This window comes from Chelonoidis abingdonii, chromosome 1 (assembly GCF_003597395.2).
Source record: "Chelonoidis abingdonii isolate Lonesome George chromosome 1, CheloAbing_2.0, whole genome shotgun sequence".
In the NCBI taxonomy this organism is placed as follows: Eukaryota; Metazoa; Chordata; order Testudines; family Testudinidae; genus Chelonoidis; species Chelonoidis abingdonii.
Window position 1 is genome coordinate 64,348,315 of NC_133769.1, and position 21,964 is coordinate 64,370,278.

General features: G+C 42.4%; 1 protein-coding gene across 6 annotated transcripts in view; it reads left to right on the top strand.

Moving 5' to 3' along the window:
- Positions 1 to 21,964, top strand: part of USP15 (ubiquitin specific peptidase 15) — a 133,598-nt gene that overhangs the window by 32,555 nt on the left and 79,079 nt on the right. For all 6 annotated transcript variants that reach the window (XR_004372219.2, XR_004372221.2, XM_032769682.2 and 3 more), the window contains exons 3-4: positions 11,325 to 11,455; positions 13,967 to 14,093. Coding sequence is in view for 4 of the 6 variants with exons in the window: in XM_032769682.2 (XP_032625573.1) it covers positions 11,325 to 11,455; positions 13,967 to 14,093 (258 nt within the window). In the remaining 2 variants the exon portion in view is untranslated. The remainder of the gene's footprint in view (positions 1 to 11,324; positions 11,456 to 13,966; positions 14,094 to 21,964) is intronic.

A 21,964-nucleotide genomic window follows, 5' to 3' on the forward strand; every position in this document is an offset into this window, starting at 1 on the left:
AGTTAGCCTAACTTCAATACATGGAAAGATACTGGAACAACTTATTATACAGTTTTTAAATGTGATGCTTTGGGGTTCAACCCAGACCACTAAGGGCTTGTCACTCCATGCCCTGCAACTCTGGGTGCCTTCAGAGCTATGCTGAAGACACAGGTGGACCTGACTCTCACAGCCAGCTTACAAGCATGCAGGTCACACCCTGGCTTCCATCACCCAATTACTTTTTGCATGGTGACCCCAAAACCTGCCCAGTAACGAATTTCTGCAAAAATGTCTGCCCTGTTATATCCAGCCCTTTTCTGGAACACTCACAGAATTAGTTTGTTGCTCCTTGAAAGAGTTGGTAAACAACAGCTCATTAATTTAACTGGGGTTGACAAACACTTATTTCAATCTCAACACTGAATTGGTTTATATTAAAAGTAAAACAAGTTTATTAAACAAAAGGTCATAGATTTAAGTGATACCAAGTATAAGTAATAAATATAGACGTGGTTACAAACCAACAGAAGGAGAAATATGCTTCTAAGAGTAAAACTTAATTTCAGCAGTTAGTCTTTCCCAAGCAGGTTTCTCACCTATATTTTGTTCCTAGAGACTTCAGCCTTCTTAGCTGAAGGATCCAATATTCTGTGATTTCAAGAACTCTGGCTCCTTCAGCTCCTCAAGTGAGGGATACCAAAGTCACTTTCTGTTTCTGCTTATATCTCACAAATTTCATTTACCCTGTTACCAGAGGCAGGAAGGCTTCCTTCTATTCTTCCATTCCTGTTGACTTCCCACCCACTGCTGTTTGATATGAAAATGGGTCTTATGTTGGTTTGATATCATAATGCTTAATATACATTGTAGACAGGAAGATGGCTATCTTCCCTCCTGTTTAGGAGAAAATCTGTGTTTGATCACAGACTTTAAAGCATAATATCAGTGAGTATCCATAATTCAGTAAATGGAGTTAATGCATACATTTCACAATGCATATTAATCACCAGGGTGTCACAGACTTTCATAAGACATTACTTGATACTTTTATACTTTTATACTTGATACTTTTATAACCGTAATATTGTATACAATCAATTCATCTAATTATTGGTATTTGAGGTTCAAATGCCCTGTTCTCTCACTGGGGAGTCTCTCTGGACTCTGTCACAGTAAGCACCTAGTGGTTTATACACCTAGCGTTTATAAGTAAGGCTAAAATTTTGGCATGGGGATTTTTATTAAAATTCATAGGCAGAACGTAGGCAATAAACAATAAATCATGTAAGCCACAGCACAGGGCTGACTGCACGAGCTCTGCCACCCAAGGCTGACAGCTGTTGCTTTGCAGCAGCTGGGGCAAGAGGTGGCTGACTGCCCAAGCTCAGCTGCCGCACAAGGGTGAAGGAGCACAACTGCCAGAGCTGGAAGTCACAGAGGTCTGTTAAAGTCTCCGAATCTGTGACCTCCATGACAAAATGATATCCTTAGTTATAAGGTCTAGCCAACATGGATTTGTCAAAAATAAATCATGACAAACAAGCCTAATTTCTTTCTTTCACAGCGTTACTGGCCTGTTGTATAGGGAAAGCAGTAGATGTGATGTATCTTGACTATAGTAAAGCCTTTGCCACAGTCTTACATGACATTCTCATAAGCAAACTGGGGAAATATGGTTTAGATTAAATTATTATAAGGTAGATACGTAATGGGTTGAAAGATTGTATGCAATCCAGGGGGGATGTTCCTAGTGAAGGGTCAGTTTGAGGTTCAGTACTAATCAGTATTTTTATTAATGGCTTGGATGGTGGAGTAGAGAGTATGCGTATTAAGTTCGCACATGACCAAAGCTAGGAGAGATTGCAAGTACTTTGGAGGACAGAATTAGAATTCAAAACAACTTTGACAAATTGGAGACTTGGTGTCAACAAGATAAAATTCAGTGAAGCCAAGTGCAAAGTACCTTATTTAGGAAGGAAAAGTCAAATGCACAATTACTACATGGTTAGATGGTAGTGCTGCTGAAAAGTACAGTTGATCACAAATTGAATGAGTCGTCAATATGATGTACTTGCAAAAAAGGCTATTATTATTCTTGAGTGTATTAACAGAAGTGTTGTATCTAAGACCCAGAAGGTAATAATCTGGTCTGCTCTACAGTCATGAGGCTTCTCCTGGAATAGTGTGTTCAGTTCTGGGAGCCACATTTTAGGAAAGATGTGAATAAATTAGAGAGAGACCAGAGGAGAGAAACAAAAATGATGAAAAGTCTATAAATCCTGACCTATGAGGAAAGGTTAAAAAAACCCTGGGCTGCTTTAGCCTTGAAAAAAGGAGACTGAGGGGACCCTGGGAAGCCTTCAAGTATGTTAAGGGCTGTTCTAAAGAGGATGATGATCAATTGTTCTCCTTGTCCACTGAAGGTAGGACAAGAAGTAATGGGATTAATCTGCACCAAGGGAGATTTCAGTTAGATATTAGGAAATGCTTTCTAGCTATAAGGGTAGTAAAGCTCTGGAATAGGCTTCTAAGGGACGTTGTGGAGTCCCCGTCGCTGGAGGTTTTTTAAGAACAGATTTGTTTGACAGACATCCGTTTGGAATGGTCTAGGTCAGGTGTCGGCAACCTGCGGCTCCAGAGCCACATGCGGCTCTTTGACTGCCCTCATTGCAGGCAGCTGTTTTTTGGCTGGTGGAGTGGCAGGGCTCTGGCCCCACACTACTCCCCAAAGCGGCTGGCTGCTGGCACGTCTCTGCGTGCCCTTTGAAAGGTAGGGGGGCAGCAGGTCTCCTTGCGCCCGCAAGCGATGCCCCTGCAGCTCCAATTGGCTGGTTCCCGGCCAACGGGAGCTGTGAGTATGGGAGCGGGGACAGCGCGCCGAGCTGCCTCCCACCCCTACCTGAGGCATGCAGAGACGTGCCAACAGCCAGCTGCTTTGGGGAGTGGCGTGGGGCCAGTGCAGACAGACAGCCTGCTTGACCCCCACTGTACCGCTGGCCAGGAGTGGCCTGTGTCAAGCACTTCCTGGCCAGAGCCTGCACCTTGCACACCCTCCTGCCCCCCAACCCCCGTCCCAGCCCGAAGCCCCCTCCTGTTTATATTCAAATTCAAATGGCAGAAGTCTCATTAAAGGTATTGGTGAGTAGTAATAACTTTAATATGTTCAATTATTAGTTGATAAATTCTAACTCTAGAAGTAGCTTTGCAAATATTTTGGTCAAAGACAAGAACAAAAAGTCTCTTCTTTGAAAGGTTGCCAACTCCTGGTGTGGGTTTATGTGGTCCTGCCACAGTACAAGGGGCAGGACTCAATGACTTCTCAGCGTCCCTTCCAGCCCTACATTTCTATGATTCTGTGTTTTCTCTAAAGCAGTTCTTCATAACTCCAGTGCCTACTAAACCCTACTCTGGTATTCTTTTTCCATTAAATTTTTCTTACCAGTTAATTTTTGAGAGTTTTACTGCCTAATATCTTTTGAAAATGTATATGCAAATTATGTCCTGTCCTCTGGCTCCTGACAAGTAGCCATGTAGTCTGTGGTGCTGCAGAGGTTGCATGTTACTTTATTAGTACCTTTTGACCTTCTCAGAGCTGCCAATGAAGATAGCAAGGAGCACTCTCTCCGTGTCTGTGTACCAAATGCAACACCTCTCTCACATTCTGTCACCTGCAGGGGCAGTTACAGGCACCAGCACGCTAAGCGCGTGCCTGGGGTGGCAAGCCACGGGGGGTGCTCTGCCAGTCGCCGCGAGGGCGGCAGGCAGGTTGCCTTCGGCGGCATGCTTGCAGAGGGTCCGCTAGTCCCTTGGCTTCAGCGGACCGCCCGCAGGCGTGCCATGGAATTCGCGGGACTGGGGACCTCCCGCAGGCAAGCCGCCGAAGGCAGGACCTAAAGCCGCCCCTGGTCACCTGTATGTGCACATGCTGCAGAAACACTAGCAGGGATAGGGAGGACTGCTGCTTTTAGAATGAGGAAAAGTCTGTAGAAGGAGGTTTTATGCATCTTCATTCCTCTTGTGATTGAAGCAGCAGGACTACCTCATTGCTCTCTTCCTCTTGAATTCTCTGTCACTAACTGTCCCCTCACCAACATAAGCTACAGAGAGTGAGTGCTTGTGGGGAAAGGAGCTTGCTGGAGCCTTGGAGAAGGATATTTTTTTACTTCTGGGCAGGGTGTGTGATAGCAGCTGAGATTCTGCTGGCTGTTTTCGAGTCTGCATCACTAGTCATCCTCACAGATACTGCTGTCAATCAGGAAATGAGACATCATTAAAACTTATACTCATAATTTGTAATTAAAAGTTTTCTTGCCAGTGGACATCAGAGTAGAGCTTATTTAGAAGTTTGGGGTTTTTAATTTGAAAGGTCGTATTTTTTTTTTTTTTTTGGTTTTTTTGGGGGTTTTTTTTAGGAGTGAGAGCAGACAATTTCTTTTTACTGAAATCACGAATTTTATAGTGTTATAATGGGGTGTATCAGCCTCTCATTGGCAATGCAGGGGTTAACAAATTGCTGTGGGCCCAAGAGTCATGCCCCCATGCGCTTGCTGGGCATGCACCTAGTGGAGGGAGCATATACAAGGAAACAGCTCAGTCTGGACTGGCTGAGGAGGCGAGCATACGTGTGCTGCAGGCTACTGTTGAGCAGCAGCTGGGGTTCTGAACCACCCACTTGGAGTATCCTGACCACGGGTACCTTGACTGCAGAGTCCAAAGGAGATGATGAGCTGGTGCCAGCAGAGGAGCCACCAGAGCTGGGACCAAGGGTGGGCAGCAACTCAGAGGACATGTTTGGATACATGGAGACCTGAACCCTGCAACAGAATAACTGGTTTCAAAGGGCCCTGGGTTGGAACCTAATGGAGTAGGGTGGGTCAGGGTTTCCCTACCCTTCCCACACTTGCTAACAGCCGATACTGCCTCCAGGAGAAGCGGTCTCATAGACTCTTGCCACTGGGTGATACACGCCAGGACAGGCAGCCCCACGCACTCTCGCCACCAGGAGAGGTGGCACCAAGGACTCTTGCCACTGTGTAGCGCTGCCACCAAGAGAGGTGGTCCCATAAACTCTTGCTGTGGGGCAGTACAGCTTCTGAAATAAGAGCAGCTCACTGGGCTCTTGCTGCCTGGCAGTTCTGCTACTGAAGTAAGTGGTCCCTTCCTGGGACCCCATTTGACCACCTGACAAGTGGATATATCGTTGTCTTCGTACAAACTAACTGGCACAAAAATATGCTACTTTATATTTGTAAGCAGAGAGACAAAACTTGAGATGATTTTAAAAATACAATCTAAGTCAAAAATAAACTAGAGGTTTTGATATTTATTGTGGTGTGTGCTCCTTCTCTTTTTATTTTTTTTGAGAGAAATGTAACTTTTTCTCTATAAGATAACAAGAATTTTGTTTTAAATACAACTTCAAGGGAAAGGCAGACATGAGGAAGAATTGGATTTTTATGGATTCTTTCTCTCTCTTTGTGCACCTTGCTTTGAGACACTCTGGGATGAACCATATTTCATAAAATCTAGTTTCCTCATCTGATTTAGTATCTAAGATTATTAAAGATGAGAATATTTAAATCTAATTTTACTGGTTTACTTTCTACAGTTCATTCAGATTGGATAATGAAAATAAACTAGTTAGTTTCATTTTTTGTTTCTGATGCTCTAGTGCAGGGGTCGGCAACCTTTCAGAAGTGGTGTGCGAGTCTTCATTTATTCACTCTAATGTAAGGTGTTGCGTGCCAGTAATACATTTTAATGTTTTTAGAAAGTCTCTTTCTATAAGTCTATAATACATAACTAAACCATTGTTGTATATAAAGTAAATAAGGTTTTAAAAACCATTTAAGAAGCTTAATTTAAAATTAAATTAAAATGTAGAGCCCCCTGGTCCGGTTTCCAGGACCCGGGCAGTGTGAGTACCACTGAAAATCAGCTTGCATGCCGCCTTTGGCATGAGTGCCATAGGTTGCCTACCCCTGCTCTAGTGTTATGGCTGCTATGTTGGCCGAGACGTTGGTGAGAGAACCGGGGAACTTGAGAGCCAAAAGCATGAGTTTATAAAGCAGGGATGGGGGAAATTTTTGGGCCGAGGGCCACATCTGGGTGGGGAAATAGTATGCAGGGCCAGGGAAGGGGGTTGGAGGGAGGGAATATGGGAGGGGGGACGGTGTGCAGGAAGGAGCTCAGGGCCAGGGATTAGGGCAGAGGAGGAGTATGGGTATATGAGGGGGCTCAGGGCAGGGGGTTGGGGTGCAGGAGGGGTGCAGAGTGTGGCAAGGGGCTCAGGACAGGGAGTTGGGGTGCAGAAGGGATGTGGTGTGTATGAGGGGCTCAGGGCAGGGAGTCGGGTGCAGGAGGGGTGCAAGGTGCAGGCAGGAGGCTTAGGTTAGGGAATTGTAGGGCAGGGTACAGGAGGGGTTCGGGCTGCAGTCCCGCTTACCTCAAGTGGATCCGGGATGGCAGCGATGCCACCGGGGCCAGGGCAGGCTACCTGCACACCTGCCCTGTCCCCAACCCCATGCTGCTCCAGGAAGCACTGCAGCCCCTGGTGGGGCGGGCAGACATCTCTGCGTATACTACCCTTGCCGTGCCTCCAGGTACCTCCCCCGAAGCTCCCATTGGCCGAGGTGCCCCATTCTCGGCCAACAGGAGCTGCAGGGGGCGATGCCTGGAGGCAAAGGCAATGCATGGAGCCCTGCTCCCCCCTTCCCCCCTGCCTGGGGGCCACAAGGATACGGTGCCGCGGGTTGGATTCAAAGTCCTGAGGGGCCAGATTCGGCCTGTGAGCTGTAGTTTGCCCATCCCTGTTATAGAGTGATTCAGGCTCTTTAGCTGGAGGCTGTAATAGATTCACATCCTTGGTGGATCAGGCACAGAGAGGGACACACAACACACAGTGATCTACACTAGCACTGTGCTGGATTGTTATAGACTCATAGGACTGGAAGGGACCTCAAGTGGTCATCTAGTCCAGTCCCCTGCGCTCATGGCAGGACTAAGTAGTGTCTAGACCATTCCTAACAGATGTTTGTCTAACCTGTTCTTAAAAAACTCCAGTGATGGAGATTCCACAACCTCCCTGGGCAATTTATTCTAGTGCTTAACCACCCTGACAGGAAGTTTTTCCTAATGTCCAAGCTAAACCTCCATTGCTGCATATTAAGCCCATTGCTTCTTGTTCTATCTCAGAGATTAAGAAAAACAAGTCTTCTCACTCCTCCTAGTAACAACCTTTTATGTACTTGAAAACTGTTAATCATGTCCCCTCTCAGTCTTCTCTTTTTCAGACTAAACAAACCCAATTTTTTCAATCTTCCCTCATAGGTCATGTTTGTCCACATCTTTCCCGAAATGTGGTGCCCAGAACTAGACACAATACTCCAGTTGAGGCCTAATTAGCGTGAAGTAGAGTGGAAGAATTACTTCTTGTGTCTTGCTTATACATCCCAGAATGATGTTTGCTTTTTTTGCAACAGCGTTACGTCGTTGACTCATTTTTCTTATGGTCCACTATAACCCCCAGATTCTTTTCTGCAGTACTCCTTCCTCAGCAGTCATTTCCCATTTTGTATGTGTGCAACTGATTGTTCCTTCCTCAAAGAAGTACTTTGCACTTGTCCTTATTGAATTTCATCCTATTTACTTCAGACCATTTCTGCAGTTTGTCCAGATCATTTTGAATTTTAATCCTATCCTCCAAAGCACTTGCAACCCCTCCCAGCTTGGTGTCATCCGTGAACTTCATAAGTGTACTCTCTCTATACCATTATCTAAATCATTGATGAAGGTATTGAACAAAAACGGACCTAGAACTGATCCCTGCAGGACCCCACTCGTTATGTCCTTCCAACATGATTGTGAACCACTGATGATTACTCTCTGGGAATGGTTTTCCAACCAGTTTTGCACCCACCTTATAGTAGCTCCATCTAGTAGCTCTACCTAGTTTGTTTATGAGAAGGTCATGTGAGATGGCATCAAAAGCTTTACTAAAGTCAAGATATACCGCATCTACTCCCTTCCCCCTCCCCCTTTCCTCCCCAATCCACAAGGCTGGTTACCCTGTCAAAAAATGCTATCAGGTAGGTTTGACACGATTTGTTTTTGACAAATCCATGCTGACTGTTACTTATCACCTTATTATTTTCTAGGTGTTTTCAAATTGCTTAATTATTTGTTCCGTTATCTTTCCGGGTACAGAAGTTAAGCTGACTGGTCTGTAATTTCCCGGGTTATCCTTATTTCCCTTTTTATAGATTGGCACTATATTTGCCCCTTTTCCAGTCATCTGGAATCTCTCCAGTCTTCCATGACTTTTCAAAGATAATTGCTAATGGCTCAGATATCTCCTCACTTAGCTCCTTGAGTATTCTAGAATGCATTTCATCAGACCCTGGTGACTTGAAGATATATAACTTGTCTAGGTAATTTTTAACACGTTCTTTTCCTATTTTAGCTTCTGATCCTATCTCATTTTCACTGACATTCACTATGTTAGACATCCAGTCACCACCAATCTTCTTGGTGAAAATTGACACAAAGAAGTCATTAAGCACCTCTGACATTGCCATATTTTCTGTTCTTTTTCCCCCATCATTGAGTAACGGGCCTACTCTGTCCGTGGTCTTCCTCTTGCTTCTAATGTATTTGTAGAACGTTATAATGTAACATGTAATGTATATTGTCTAATGTACTTGTAGAATGTATATAATTGGTAATATTGCATGACATGTTTTAAATCAAAAGAAACCCTTTCATAATTGAAATTTAAAAGACGTATTTCTGATAATGGAACTTCCTTGCATATTTTCTTGTCTGGGTCTCCTCTACCTTCTGGTTGTTCTTTGACTGCTGGTCCCCATATGTATTTCACTGTAGGTGCACATGTACTTCATGTGCCTGAGATGCAAGTTTTTCCATCAGGGTGGGAGAATGAGTGGTGGGGAGGTGTCCCCTCTTAGGCTGGAGTCCCCCCTGAATGAGCTCAAGGAGCATAATCTCCACAGGACTTCCGGACTCACCTAAGCCTGCTTGAACTGTGGCCAATATGCAAATCGTGCAAGCATTTTCACCCCATCATTCAGCCGCTAAATATTCAACTGATATCAGACATGTCAACAGCGTTCTACACCAACAAACAAGTGGGAGCAAGATCTGTAGAGGCTGTAAAACTTTGAAACTGGTGTATTTGCCACTGGATCACCCTGTTGGCAGTACATCTGCCAGAGGTGTACAACACATTTAGTCCACAGCCTCAGGAGATCCTTCTCTTAGAACCACAAATGGGAGCTACGTAATTCCATGGCACAGCATGCGTTTTGCCATTGCGGATCCCCATCCTGGGACATTTTTTGCATCCCACCAACATGAAGTATACAGTCTACTGTTCCAGTGGAGTCAAGGGCAAGACTCCAGAGGAAACACACTCCTAATTTCCTGGTCAAAGTAACTGTTGTATACCTTCCCCTCAATTTTTTCTTAACATTCGGTTCTAAGGAAATCAGGGAGAATGGTACAAGGTCATTCTTATTGCTATCAAATGGCCCAGGCAGTTGTGGTTTTCCAACTTTCTTCAGGTGTCAATACACACATACATCAGTTTCCAGACCTTGAGACCCAGGACAGAGGCAGAGTCAAGCATCCCAATCTGGCTTACTTCTAACTAACAGCCTGTTTTCTGGTTGAGTGTCAAATCTAAAAAATGCATGCTCTGAAGTAATTCAGCCCATACATAACAATAGTAGAAAAGAGTCCACTAGAAAATGCCACACAGCTAAGTGCAAAAATGGTTTTCAGCATGGTCTTGACAGTCGTTAGATAACTGCAGAGGACTCCAACATGCCTACCGTACTGGAATATCTTCTTCTCTTCGGTCTCTCACTTAAGTGCCAAGAGACCCTGTAAGGGAGCTATCAGCACCTGTCGTCATTCTCTAATTGATAACTACTCTATCTTCATCCATTTGATCATGATACTTTTTTTGGAAGACCTGATTGCTCTGAGGCTACATCCTAAATTTACTCTTTAAATCATCTCGGATTTTCATCTGAATCAGGCAGTCCATCTCCTTACTTTCTTCCCAACAGCACATGCCACCAATGAAAACCAAACGCTTCACTCCCTGGACAGCCATCAAGCTGTGGCATTCTGCCTACAAAAAACAAGACCATTTAGGAAATTGCCTAGACTATTGATGTCATTCACAGAACAAAGAAGGGGAAGTAGTTTTCTCTCAAAGACTTTCCAGGTGGATTTCAGATGCATTCTGTTGTGTACAAATTGACAGACATTCTTCCATCACAAGATGAGAGAGCTCACTCTGCTAGAACCCAGGTGGCCTCTATAGTCTCCCTTCAAGGTGTTCCTCTCGCTGAAATCTGTAAAGTGGCTACTTGGGGTTCAGGGCATACCTTTTCAAGACGTCATGAGTTAGTGCAGGCGTCTGCAGCTGATGCATTTTTCTGTACAGAAGTACTCCAGTCAGTAGTATCACAGAGGTCATCGTGCCCTCCTCCTCAATAAGCACTGCTTGTCAGTCACCCACAGTGGAATACGTTTAGGGACCAACACTTGAAGAAAGTTGTACAGTACCGTACCTTGAGTTTTTTCAAGATGTGGTCCCTATCTGCGTTCTCCTGCTCTCCTTCCCACTCTGCTTCAGATCTTTAGATATGATACATGGTAGAAAAGGAACTTGAGAAACCATTGATCCAAACTACCCTTAGGCCCTTGGCTAGGAGCATGAGGAAGAGAAGGGCTCAAGCGCAGATCAATGGACAAGACTCACAAAAATCTTTCAATCTTAGGCACATGGAGCCACATGCTCACTCACAATGGAATATAGACAGGGGCTACACATCTCAAAACACTAGTTACTGTATAAGGTAAGTAACTTTTCTTTTTCTAGGACTGTATCGTTGTGGATGATTTATTTTTTACAGTAAGAACATTATTGTATGTCAAAATGCTATGTAGGATGGGTGCCAGCTTGATGACTAAACTGCATGCCCAGAAAGGTTATGGATTTTATATCCATTTCAATTAATAAAAATAAACTACAGCAGTCCAGCCATCCTTAAATTGGAGACTTCATTGCTAAACATCGCTTTCCCCCCCAATATTTATAAATTACAGCTTGGTGCTTTCATTCAGTCATAATGTTAAGATTATTTGGCTATTGAATTTCAAACACCAAGGAAAGAGTATATTTCTGAGAAACAGTTAATTATTACATTTTTGATTGGTATTTTCAGTATTAATGCAGCGATACATCAAAAACACCAGTGATGATAAACATGGTCATAACTATGGATTAAAAATCTCTCTCTCTCTTACAGATGGTGACTCTCAGTCTCTCAAGGAGCATCTTATTGATGAGCTGGACTACATCCTTTTGCCAACTGAAGGCTGGAATAAACTAGTTAGCTGGTACACACTGATGGAAGGTCAGGAGCCAATAGCACGCAAGGTACGCTCTAAAATTAAACATTGTGAAACTAAGATTATCCTAAATGTAATCCTGCAGACGCTAGTGGCCCTATTGAAATCAGTTGGAGTTCTGCATATTGGGAGCTCACAAAGTCTTGTCCATGATGAATATATCAACTTAGTATTGTTTTAGTTAATACAGTCACTTATTTGGGCTTTTTTAATATTCAGATTTTAGGAATGAAAAAATTTAACAAGGCTGAAGAAGGGTGGGTGATTTTTTTCATTGAACTGAATCCTGTTATTTTTCAAGAAAGCCTTAAACTTTAGAGGCTGGTGAATCTCAGTGCAAATAATCTTGTAAGATAGTGCTGAAAAATCTAAATTTTATTAGCTGTGGTGTACTTTTCACAATTGTAATATAAAAAATCAGACAAGGTCAGCCTTTTATAATTTTGAATTATGAAGTGTGAATCCAATGTTAATGAAGAGCTGTTCCAGACCTAATAAAGTTGGCACCAGTAGATCACATAATGGTTCCTCATATGTGATAAATAAACTCATAGTATCTTCTATTCAGCAAATTGCTTTTAATGATGTCCCAGTTTTTAGCACCAAAGCACTGTTCTGCTGCCAGAAGGTGAGGCCTTTGGTCCTGCTGAAGTTCTGAACACATTAGTCAGGATATGCATGCCCTGCCTCCAGGCCCAGACATATCTGGGGTCTGCTTGAGAGCTGATTCCTTAGGCACAGTCTGCCCAGAAAGCCTTGGCACAAACCACTCTTGTATGTACTTGTACAGTATTGCTTTTCTCCCCATTTTATATAAAAAGATAGCTAAGATGTGGTCTCTTCTAATTTGGAGGTTGCATTCGGATTTTCAGGACAGTGATTTTAAGGCACCCTATTCTGGACCAAGTATCAGAGGGGTAGCTGTGTTAGTCTGGTTCTATAAAAGCAGCGAAGAGTCTCGTGGCACCTTATAGCTAACGGACGTATTGGAGCATAAGCTTTCATGAGTGAATACCCACTTCGTTGGATACATGCATCCGACGAAGTGGGTATTTACAGGTACATTTTCTCTCTTTATCTTCATTTCTCCTTCCCCCCGCCCCACCCTCCATTTGTTCACTGATTTCTCTGTCCTGTTTCATCTTTAATCATTCTGTAAGGGTTGGGCGTGCTTTTTCTTTGATGGCTGGAGAGCAGTCTCCCCATTTGACTATTTACTTTTCTTTTTATCCCATATGCTTTGCAGCCATGTTCTTCACTCACCTTTTGAAGAAGTGTTTCCAAATTTAGATTATTGTAGCAACGTACTAGGTTCTTGATGTTGCCTAGTATGGCTCTTTTGGATAAAACAGCAGAGCACGGTCAACGCTATGCTCATGCTTTAGCATTGCCTTAATCTGAGGGTAAGCTGCATCAAAGCAAATCACAGTCTACATCACTGAAGCCCTTGCATAGATACAAAAACCCCAGTGTAGATAAGATTTTAAACTTGTGTTAAGATGCATTGTAGTTAAATACTGACACCAGTTGGTAGTCATTACAGCTCAAGGCTATTTGTTAAACACTGGGTGAATAGTTCATTGATGCATATTTTTACTGTAGTACTTGCTCTTAAGCAGGTTTGGTAAAGCAGATCCCTCCTAGCAATTATTTGGTGCCTTCTTTTTTACCGTATTTGTCTGATGTATCATATATCAGGCTGATGGCTATTTTCAGAACAGTCTACATGACTAAGTACTGCAATTACACTTTGAAGGATCAAAAGGAAATATATTTAAGAGGTGACCGTGAATATTTTTTCTGGATTTTACTTTGATTAATTTGCATGTTTCCCTAGCTGCTTTACTGTTTGATAGTGGATATTGCAAAGTAAACATGTAAAGAACAAATTTTAAAATAACTTGCGTGGAAGAAGCCAAAAGCGAATATATCCACTACCAAAGCATAGATGAATGACTTGGCTGGCAGTTCTTGCTTATGTACGTGCAATATTTGTTTAAAAAATCTTTGTTATGTAATATCCAGAATTGTCAATATATTGTTATAGTAGTTCTTAAAGTTTTATTGGTAGTAAGAAAAAAAAAAAAGGAATTTCTAACTGTCATGGTTTAATACATGGAACTAGTAAAAAAAATGTTTTAATATTTCAGGGATCTAATTCAGGCTAAACAGATTTTAAAACTGAAAAATTTCTAGTTTTATTAATGTACATTTGGATTATATGCATATCTGTATCATAGGTAAATATATAATGTTTAGTATTAACATGTACATATACAATTCACAGAAAAAGAAATAGTTGTCAGAAAACTCAACTTTTTCAGGTACTGAATGTTTTCTAAAAATGTTCTACGATCATTTTATTTCTGATATTTGGCATTTATAACTGGCTTAATATAATTTGTACCTTTTTATGTTCACTGTGTTTTTTAGTTTCCTAAAGAGGTTTCTAAAAACAAGTACATGTAAGTATGTGTATCTAAATGTATTTAGATTCATAGCTGACACTGATCTGTTGTTTTTTGGGGTTTTTTTTCAGGTGGTTGAACAGGGTATGTTTGTAAAGCACTGCAAAGTAGAAGTCTATCTAACAGAATTAAAGCTGTGTGAAAATGGAAACATGAACAATGTTGTGACACGAAGATTTAGTAAAGCTGATACGATAGGTATGCACAGTTTTCCATATTTTGTAACTGTAAATAGCTGCATGTAATGGTATTTGAGAGTGTGGCTTAGATTCTGAATTTTGATATTTCATCTACAAATTTCACAAGGATGAAAAAAATAGATGAACTACAAGTATAATAGCAGTTCATTTTTTGCAAATTGTAACAAGATCAGGTTTGTTTGAGTCAAAAGTAGAATCTGATCACTCATCAAATGCTGTTTTTAACTATAATACAAATAGCTTTTATTTTTAAAAATAAAATCTGGCATTTTGCTAAATAAGATAAATAAGCAACTGAAGTAACTATGGAAACATTTTTATTTTTTTTGTCTTTATTGGATGCCACAGTGCTGCTGCTTTATAATTTTCAATGTGTAAAAATTATAGAATGATACAGCACATTTATTTGTTTTGGCCCAGGCCTTGATGATGAATAGTGTCATGGTGATGGGAGGGATAGATACACCAGCATGAAAATGTATTGATTATTTTTGAAACATTATTGGCTAAAGGTGACTTCAAAGGGGAAAATTATGCCCATTTTTCTTTTTTGATATATAAAGGAAGGCTGGCATTTTTTTTTATGGTATCAAGGTGGGTGAAGTGATATCTTTTATTGGACCAACTTTAGAGAAACAAGCTTTTGAGCTCATACAGTGTTCTTCTGCATGTTTGGGAAACTAACTCGGTGTGTCACAGCCAAATAAAAGGTGCAACAGTTTGTTTAGCATGTGTAGCTAACACACATTTCAAGAGACCTTTCAAGGTGAAGTGGCCTATTAATGCCCTCCAGTCATAGAGAGGAAAGAAAGGGGAGGGAAAGCTGTGAGGGGTTGTTAGAAAGTGACAGATTGTTGTAATGAGACATAAATCCAATTTCTCTATTCAGTCCATGATTTTTAGTGTCTAGCAAAGTTATGAATTCAAGTTCTCAGGCTCATCTTCTGAAAGTGGTGTGCCGGTTTTCTTTGAGGATAAGGACTGATAGGTGAGATAGAGAGTGAGTGATTTGTGAAAAATGTTCACCCACAGGTCATGTGGTAACTTCTTTATGGTAATATAAAGCCTATATCTGGTCTTGTCTACCTCTATATTGCAGAGGGTCACCTATGGATAGCTGTAGGTCACATTTTTAATATCTGTGACACCAATTTTTGATCAATTTTATTGCTGGCTTTCATCAGAAAAATGCAACTAAACTGCATGAAAGCATGTTAATTGCTTCAGTCTTATTTATGTGTGTGTAACACTTTTAAATCATCTTATGTAGTTCTTCAAATGATTCTCCAGGTAGATTCCACTCTTGGTACATGTACATCCTATGTACATGGAATCTGATTCTTTTGGACAGCTGTCTTTATTGGGATCATTCCTGCGCCTCAGCTATCCCCATACATGCACAAGCACAAGGGCTCTTGCATCCTGCAGTTCCTTCTTACCGCCTGTGGTACCCTGAACTATCCACCCACTTCTTTGCTCACTGTGCTAGTATGTTTTACTCTTGCTACTTAGTTAGTTCCCTTCTGTTGGCTGTGTGTGTAATATACCCTGCTACCTCGATATAACGCCACCTAATATAACATGAATTTGGATATAATGCGGTAAAGCAGTGCTCGGGGGGAGGGGATCTGCGCACTCTGGTGGATCAAAGCAAGTTCAATATAACATGGTTTCACCTATAATGTGGTAAGATTTTTTGGCTCCCAAGGACAGTGTTATATCGAGGTAGAGGTGTATATAACACAAACACAGTGTATTTCTAGTTAGATTTTAGTCTTTAGGCTAGACAACCCCTGCATAGAGGCTCTAGCAGTGTGGCAGAGAAAAAGTCCCTGAGATTCAAAACTGCCTTAGTGGAAAGTATTAGTGCTACATAATGATGGGCATGGCTGGTGCTTGTTTTGCCTAGAAGAAAAACACATTCCAAAACAACGTTCCATACATTGCTGCCCCTCCTAAGAACTGAGAAATCTAGAACCGTGGCTCTAGACTACTGTACCCCTTTCAAGAGTCTAATTTGTCTTTTGTACCCCCAAGTTTCACCTCATTTAAAAACTTACAAAACCAAACATAAAAATACAAAAGTGTCACACTATTACTGAAAAATTGCTTACTTTCTCATTTTTTACAATATAGTTATATAATAAATCACCTGGAATATAAATATTGTACTTACATTTCAGTGTATAATATACAGAGCAATGTAAAAAAATCATTGTCTATGAAAATTTACTTTGTTCTTACTTTGCTAGTGCTTTTTGTATAGCCTGTTGTAAAACTAGGCAAATAGCTAGATGAGTTGATGTACCCCTGGAAGACCTATGAGTACCCCCAGAGGTACAGGTACCCCTGGTTGAGAACCACTGAACTAGAGAAACCGCCTAAAGTTGTTCCTCCTCAAGCATGTAATGCAAACTTCCTCAGACACCAAAACGAAGGATGTTCCTACACCACTGTCCTCCAGGCTACATCAGTTAAGAGGCCCTAGTCATCCACCTCTGCTGCTGACTCTCTCTGATGTAGACAGAAAGGAGCACTGCTCCAAAGATGACACAGGGCATAGGTTGTTTGTCTTAATTTCAACCATCCAAGGGCCAAAAGAGAGACAGAGGCTGCTCAGGTGCCCCTGTCCCAACTAGTAAGAAAGCATCAGTGGTACTCACTAAAGCTTTGGACTGGGTTTCTCTCAGTATAGATTCTTACGCATCAATCTTAGTAGCGAGTGTTTTGGTACCTGGAGATTCAGTACCCACCGCTTCCATATTTGTTTCTTTGGACAGTGTTCTTTGGTACACAAGAGCATCGGTACCTGCTGTTTCCAAACTTTGTGCATATACAGTACTGTAGGTCCAGTGGGACAACTCATGTTGTCTTGAGAGATTGAGCATGGTGATATCTAAGCCCTACCTCTGAGTTATTGATGTGGGTGAAGGAGATACTTTCAATACCCGATTTCATCCCCTCAGAGATGGGGCATTCCCAATAAAACAGCGCTCCCTTGGAGGATGTGTACTACCTCACAGTCCCATCTGGACAGAGTAGGGAGTGACCAGCTACTCACCATTCTTTATCCCCCTAAACATAATGGGAATCAGGAAGGGTTCTAGAAGGGACAATAGGAAATGACCTGCAGCTCATAAGGAACATATACCTACCCTGCTGAATGCCCTAGTATGCAGATGTATTCACACAAATCTGCACCATCTGCCATTCCAGAGTTAAATCCCTTTCTCCAAAGAGTCAGTATGGACCATCCCAACCAGATCAACTAGTGCAGCCTGAGATCATGAAAAGATAGGAGGAGGAAAGCAATGAAGAGCAGTGTCTGCAAAGGGAGGAACAGCTGGTCTCCACTGCTATCTTCTCATCCTCTCCTGATGAGGGAGTAAATCCCTTTACTTCTGCCTCAGTAGATGATTTTATGGCATTTCAGACATCATCAAACATATGGCAGACACACTGGATTTGCCACTAGAAGAGGTGCAGGAGAAATCTCGCAAGCTTCTAAATATTCTGCACTCTTCCGTTCCTGGCAGGCTTGCCACGCCGATACTTCAGAGACTGTGAAAGCCTGCAAAATCAACACTACAATCAATACAGGTACCAATACTGGCCACATCAAAGCAAGCCAACACAGAAGGCACTAAGTTCTTTCCAAAGGATCTGAATACTTTTATTTCCCACCCAGAAATGGGATCGCTTTAGTAATCACTATCCAGGAAAAATCAAAACAGGCACCTCCCAAATTCACACCCAGAGAGGAGGACTTGAAGTTCAGTCTCTTCAGGCACAAGGTATATTCATCTGTCAGCCTCCAGATGCACGTGGCTAATTATGAGTCCGCCCTCTCCAAATATAATTATACTTGAACTGGGATAAGTTGTCTCAGATTTTAAATGAGTTACTGCAGGAACACTGAGAGGAACTAAGGACTTTTCTACTCTGGCAATTAACAGCGCTGCAACTTTCTTGCTCAGGGGTGTGAAAAAACACCCCCCTGAGTGCAGCAAGTTGCAGCGCTGTAAAGTGCCAGTGTAAACAGTGCCCTAGCACTGGGAGCTACGCCCCTCGTTGAGGTGTGTTTTTTTTTTTTTTTTTTGCGCTGAGAGAGCTCTCTCTCAGTGCTGTGCTGCGACCACACAAGGCACGTTAAAGCCCTGCTGCAGCAGCGCTTTAGCATTGCCAATGTGGACTAGCCCTTAAAAGCATCATGACTGAGGGACAGTCTGTGCTTGGATGTGTCTGACAGCGTGGCATGTACTACGGCCACAGAGGTGGCAATGAGAAAGTCAGTCTGTCTCGCTTCACAAGGAAGTCAAAACCACAACTGAAATCCTTTCCTTTGAGAGCAATGAACTTTTAGTTCTAAAACAGATGAGGGTCTCCGTTCACTAAAGTATCTAGAGTGACTCTTCATTCATTGGGTCTGTACATTCCAGCCTCAAGAAGGAAACAAGCAAGGTGACAAACTTTCTTTAGGCCGTTTCTCTTCTCTGATGATGACTGTCAGCATCTTTCTCACACGCTGCACATCTGGGCCTTTAACTACGCAGCAGGTGTGATATCAGTGTCAAGAGCTGGCAGAACCTCTAGAGGATTTTTTTCTCTATATTCTTTGCTTCAACCCCTTTGGCAACTTCTTCTTTTATTTTTGAGAAGCCTGGATTCTGACAATGGTGGACCAGTGAATCCTGGAGATTGTAAACAAGAGGTAATCTTTTCAGTTCCAGTCTCTTCCTAGTCCTTACTTTTTGCCCTGTTCCTTTTCAGGAAATACTCTTAAAACAAGAAGTGGACTCCTTTCTGTGATTTGGAGTAGTGGGGGAGGAATCCTCAGTGTGCAGGGCATTTTATTCCCATTATTTTCTCTTCCCAAAGAAGAAAAGAGTTGGCATCCCATTCTGGACCTTTTTCTCAACAAATCAGTTTGTCTCAATTTCAGATTGGTGACTCTGACCTCCGTAATTCTTTTGTTAGCTCCTCAAGACTGGTTCACAGATCTCAACCTGCACAATGCCTGCTTTCACATATCTATTCATCTGGCTAACCATACATAGCTCCGATTCCTAATAGGAGTATCTCACTACTAGTATGGGGTTCTGTCTTTTAGTCTTGACACAACCCTAAGATTATTCACCAGGTGTGGCAGCTCATCGAAGGAGACAAGAAATCCAGGGTTACCCATATCTAGACAATTGGCTGATCCAAGGAAAATCACTGCAAAAGTTGACTGACTCAATTCAAATACCTGTAAAGCACTTCTCCGCTCTGGGCCGCAAAGATGTCAGAGAAAAATCAGCACTTATACTTACTCAGAATCAAAACAGTGTTCATAGGAGCTACATTAGATTCCAGATCAGCAAAAGTTTGCTTTCTGCGAGAGAGATTCCAAACAGTAGTGAACCTCCTCAACCAACGTCAAGCTTACCTAAGGACGTAAGTAAAAATATACCTCAGACTCTTCGGACCCATGGCCTTATGCTCCTACCTGACGCAGTTTGCCAGACTTCACCTATACTTCATGCAAGGGTGGATGAAATCAGTGCATCTATCCAGCAGACTCTTCATAGACATATGATGGTCACAGTCCTGCAAGAACTGCTTTTCATTTCATTTAATTGGAAATGCACTCTTCAAGTATGCAACATTTGACCTTTTTCTGCTCCTCTACCTACCAAGACTCTGGTGACACACCTCTACTCTGGAGTGATGAGCTCATCTAGATCATCTTCAGACTTTGGGCCTGTGGCCCCTGCACAAAGCTTATCTACATATAAATATTGTAGAGCTCAGAGCCGTTGTCTAGCATGCAAAGTGTTTCTTCCTCTACTCCAGGGATGCACAATCCAGATCCTGATTAACAAACAAGCAGATGGGGAGGCGCCAAGTCATCTTTGCTATGTCAAGAAGCTGTTTGACTTTAGAGTTGGTGTAAGTATTGCTAGGTCACACCACTGCCCCTGCATCTGCCAGGCATTCAGAACTCTCTAGCAGATCCCTCAGCAGACAGTTCTCAGATACCCACGAGTGACCTGTCAAGAATACAGTGTTAGACTTTTGCAAGTAGGGCTATCATCAATAGACCTATTTGCCACAGACTAGAACAAGAAATGCCAAGTGTTCTGCTCCAGAAGAGGCTCCAGTCTGGGCTTTCTGTCAGATATCTTTCTTATCCATCGGACATGTAGACTGATCCCTATGATACTGAGGGTCTCGAGGCAAGAGGCAGAGTAGATAATCATGGTAGCCCTCCCTCGGGCCAAGTAGTTTTAATATTTGGATCTGTTCAACCTCAGCCCAGCCCTGGTCACCTCACCTCCCCTGTTCAGCATAGCATCATAGAACAACTGAGATCCTATATCTAGACCCAGCTTTGTTACATTGACAGCCTGAATGCTGGTTGGATGATGCCTTATTGGAAGTTCAGAATATTCTGCTCCAAGGTAAGGAAGCCTCAATTAGAGTGACTAGTAAAGCAAAGTGGAAGTCTTTCTATTTGGGTATCTTGGCACTAGTTGTCTCCTTTGATAAAACAACAATTTCAGTATTATTGGACTATTTTACTAGACCTGAAACAATCTGGATTTTCTATCAGTTCCGTAGAGGTCCATCGATCAACAATGTCTGCACATCACTCTACTATCCAGGGCTACACTGTATTTTTCTCACAGTACAGTGTCTAGATTCCTTAAGAGCCTTATACTTATTTTTCTCCTACTTCAGGAGCTCTCTGCCTCTGGAACCCCTAGTACAGTGTTAACAGGGTAGATGATTCCCCCCCTTTGAGCTCTTAGCAACCTCTTTCCTATCCTACCTATTGAGGAGGACTGTCTTTTTAGTAACCATTACATCATCTCAAAGGAAAGGGGAGATTCAGGCCCTCGTGGAACAATGTATACTCTCCGGCCTCATCTCAAGTTCCTGCCAAAGTGGTTCAGAGTTCCATATGAACCAAATCATTCACTCCTGTCGTCTTCCCCAACCTCAGTCAACTGCAGAGGAAGCAAAATTTCAAACACTTGATGTCATAATGCCATTATCATGCTTTCTTAACAGAACGCAGTCATTCAGGAACACACCTAGACTATTTGTGGCCTTTGCTGAAAATGTTAAGCATCAGGAAGTATCCTCAGGTTATCAAAATGGGTTTTTTTGCTGTAGAAGAACATACTATGAGTTAGCCAAGTTAGATCCACCTAACCACGTTAGAGCTCATACTACTAGTGCTCAGGTAATCTCTGCTGCCTGTTTGAAAAAAATTCTGGATCTAGTAGATCAGTTCTGTGGAGCTCAGCCCATATGTTTACAAGGCACCTACTTCTGGTAGAGGCTTCTGGATTGGATGCTGCTTTTGGGAGGGCTGTCCTGCACTTGTTGTTTAAGTAGGACTCCTAGTACCATCTTCCAACCAAAAACCTAACTATGTGTTAATCACCAAGAGTGGAATCCATGTGGATAGGCACTTGAAGAAGAAAGGTTACTTACCTTAAAGTAACTCGGGTTCTTTGAGACGTCTATATGGATTCCATGACCACGGCCCTTCCCCACTATTATCAGGTCCTACTTTTGAGAATCTGTATTGGCGAAGGAACTGAAGGATGGTTTGGCTAGCTCTATCCCTTTATGCCTCAGGTAGAAGTGTGGGTGCAAGGACACGTAACGTTCATGTGCATGGGATGCATACCCATCAAGAGTGGAATGCATGTGAACTGTACACCGTGAACCACAGTAACTGTAAAGTATCAGAGGGGTAGCCGTGTTAGTCTGGATCTGTAAAAGCAGCAGAGAATCCTGTGGCACCTTATAGACTAACAGACGTTTTGGAGCGTGAGCTTTCGTGGGTGAATACCCACTTCGTCAGACGCAGGT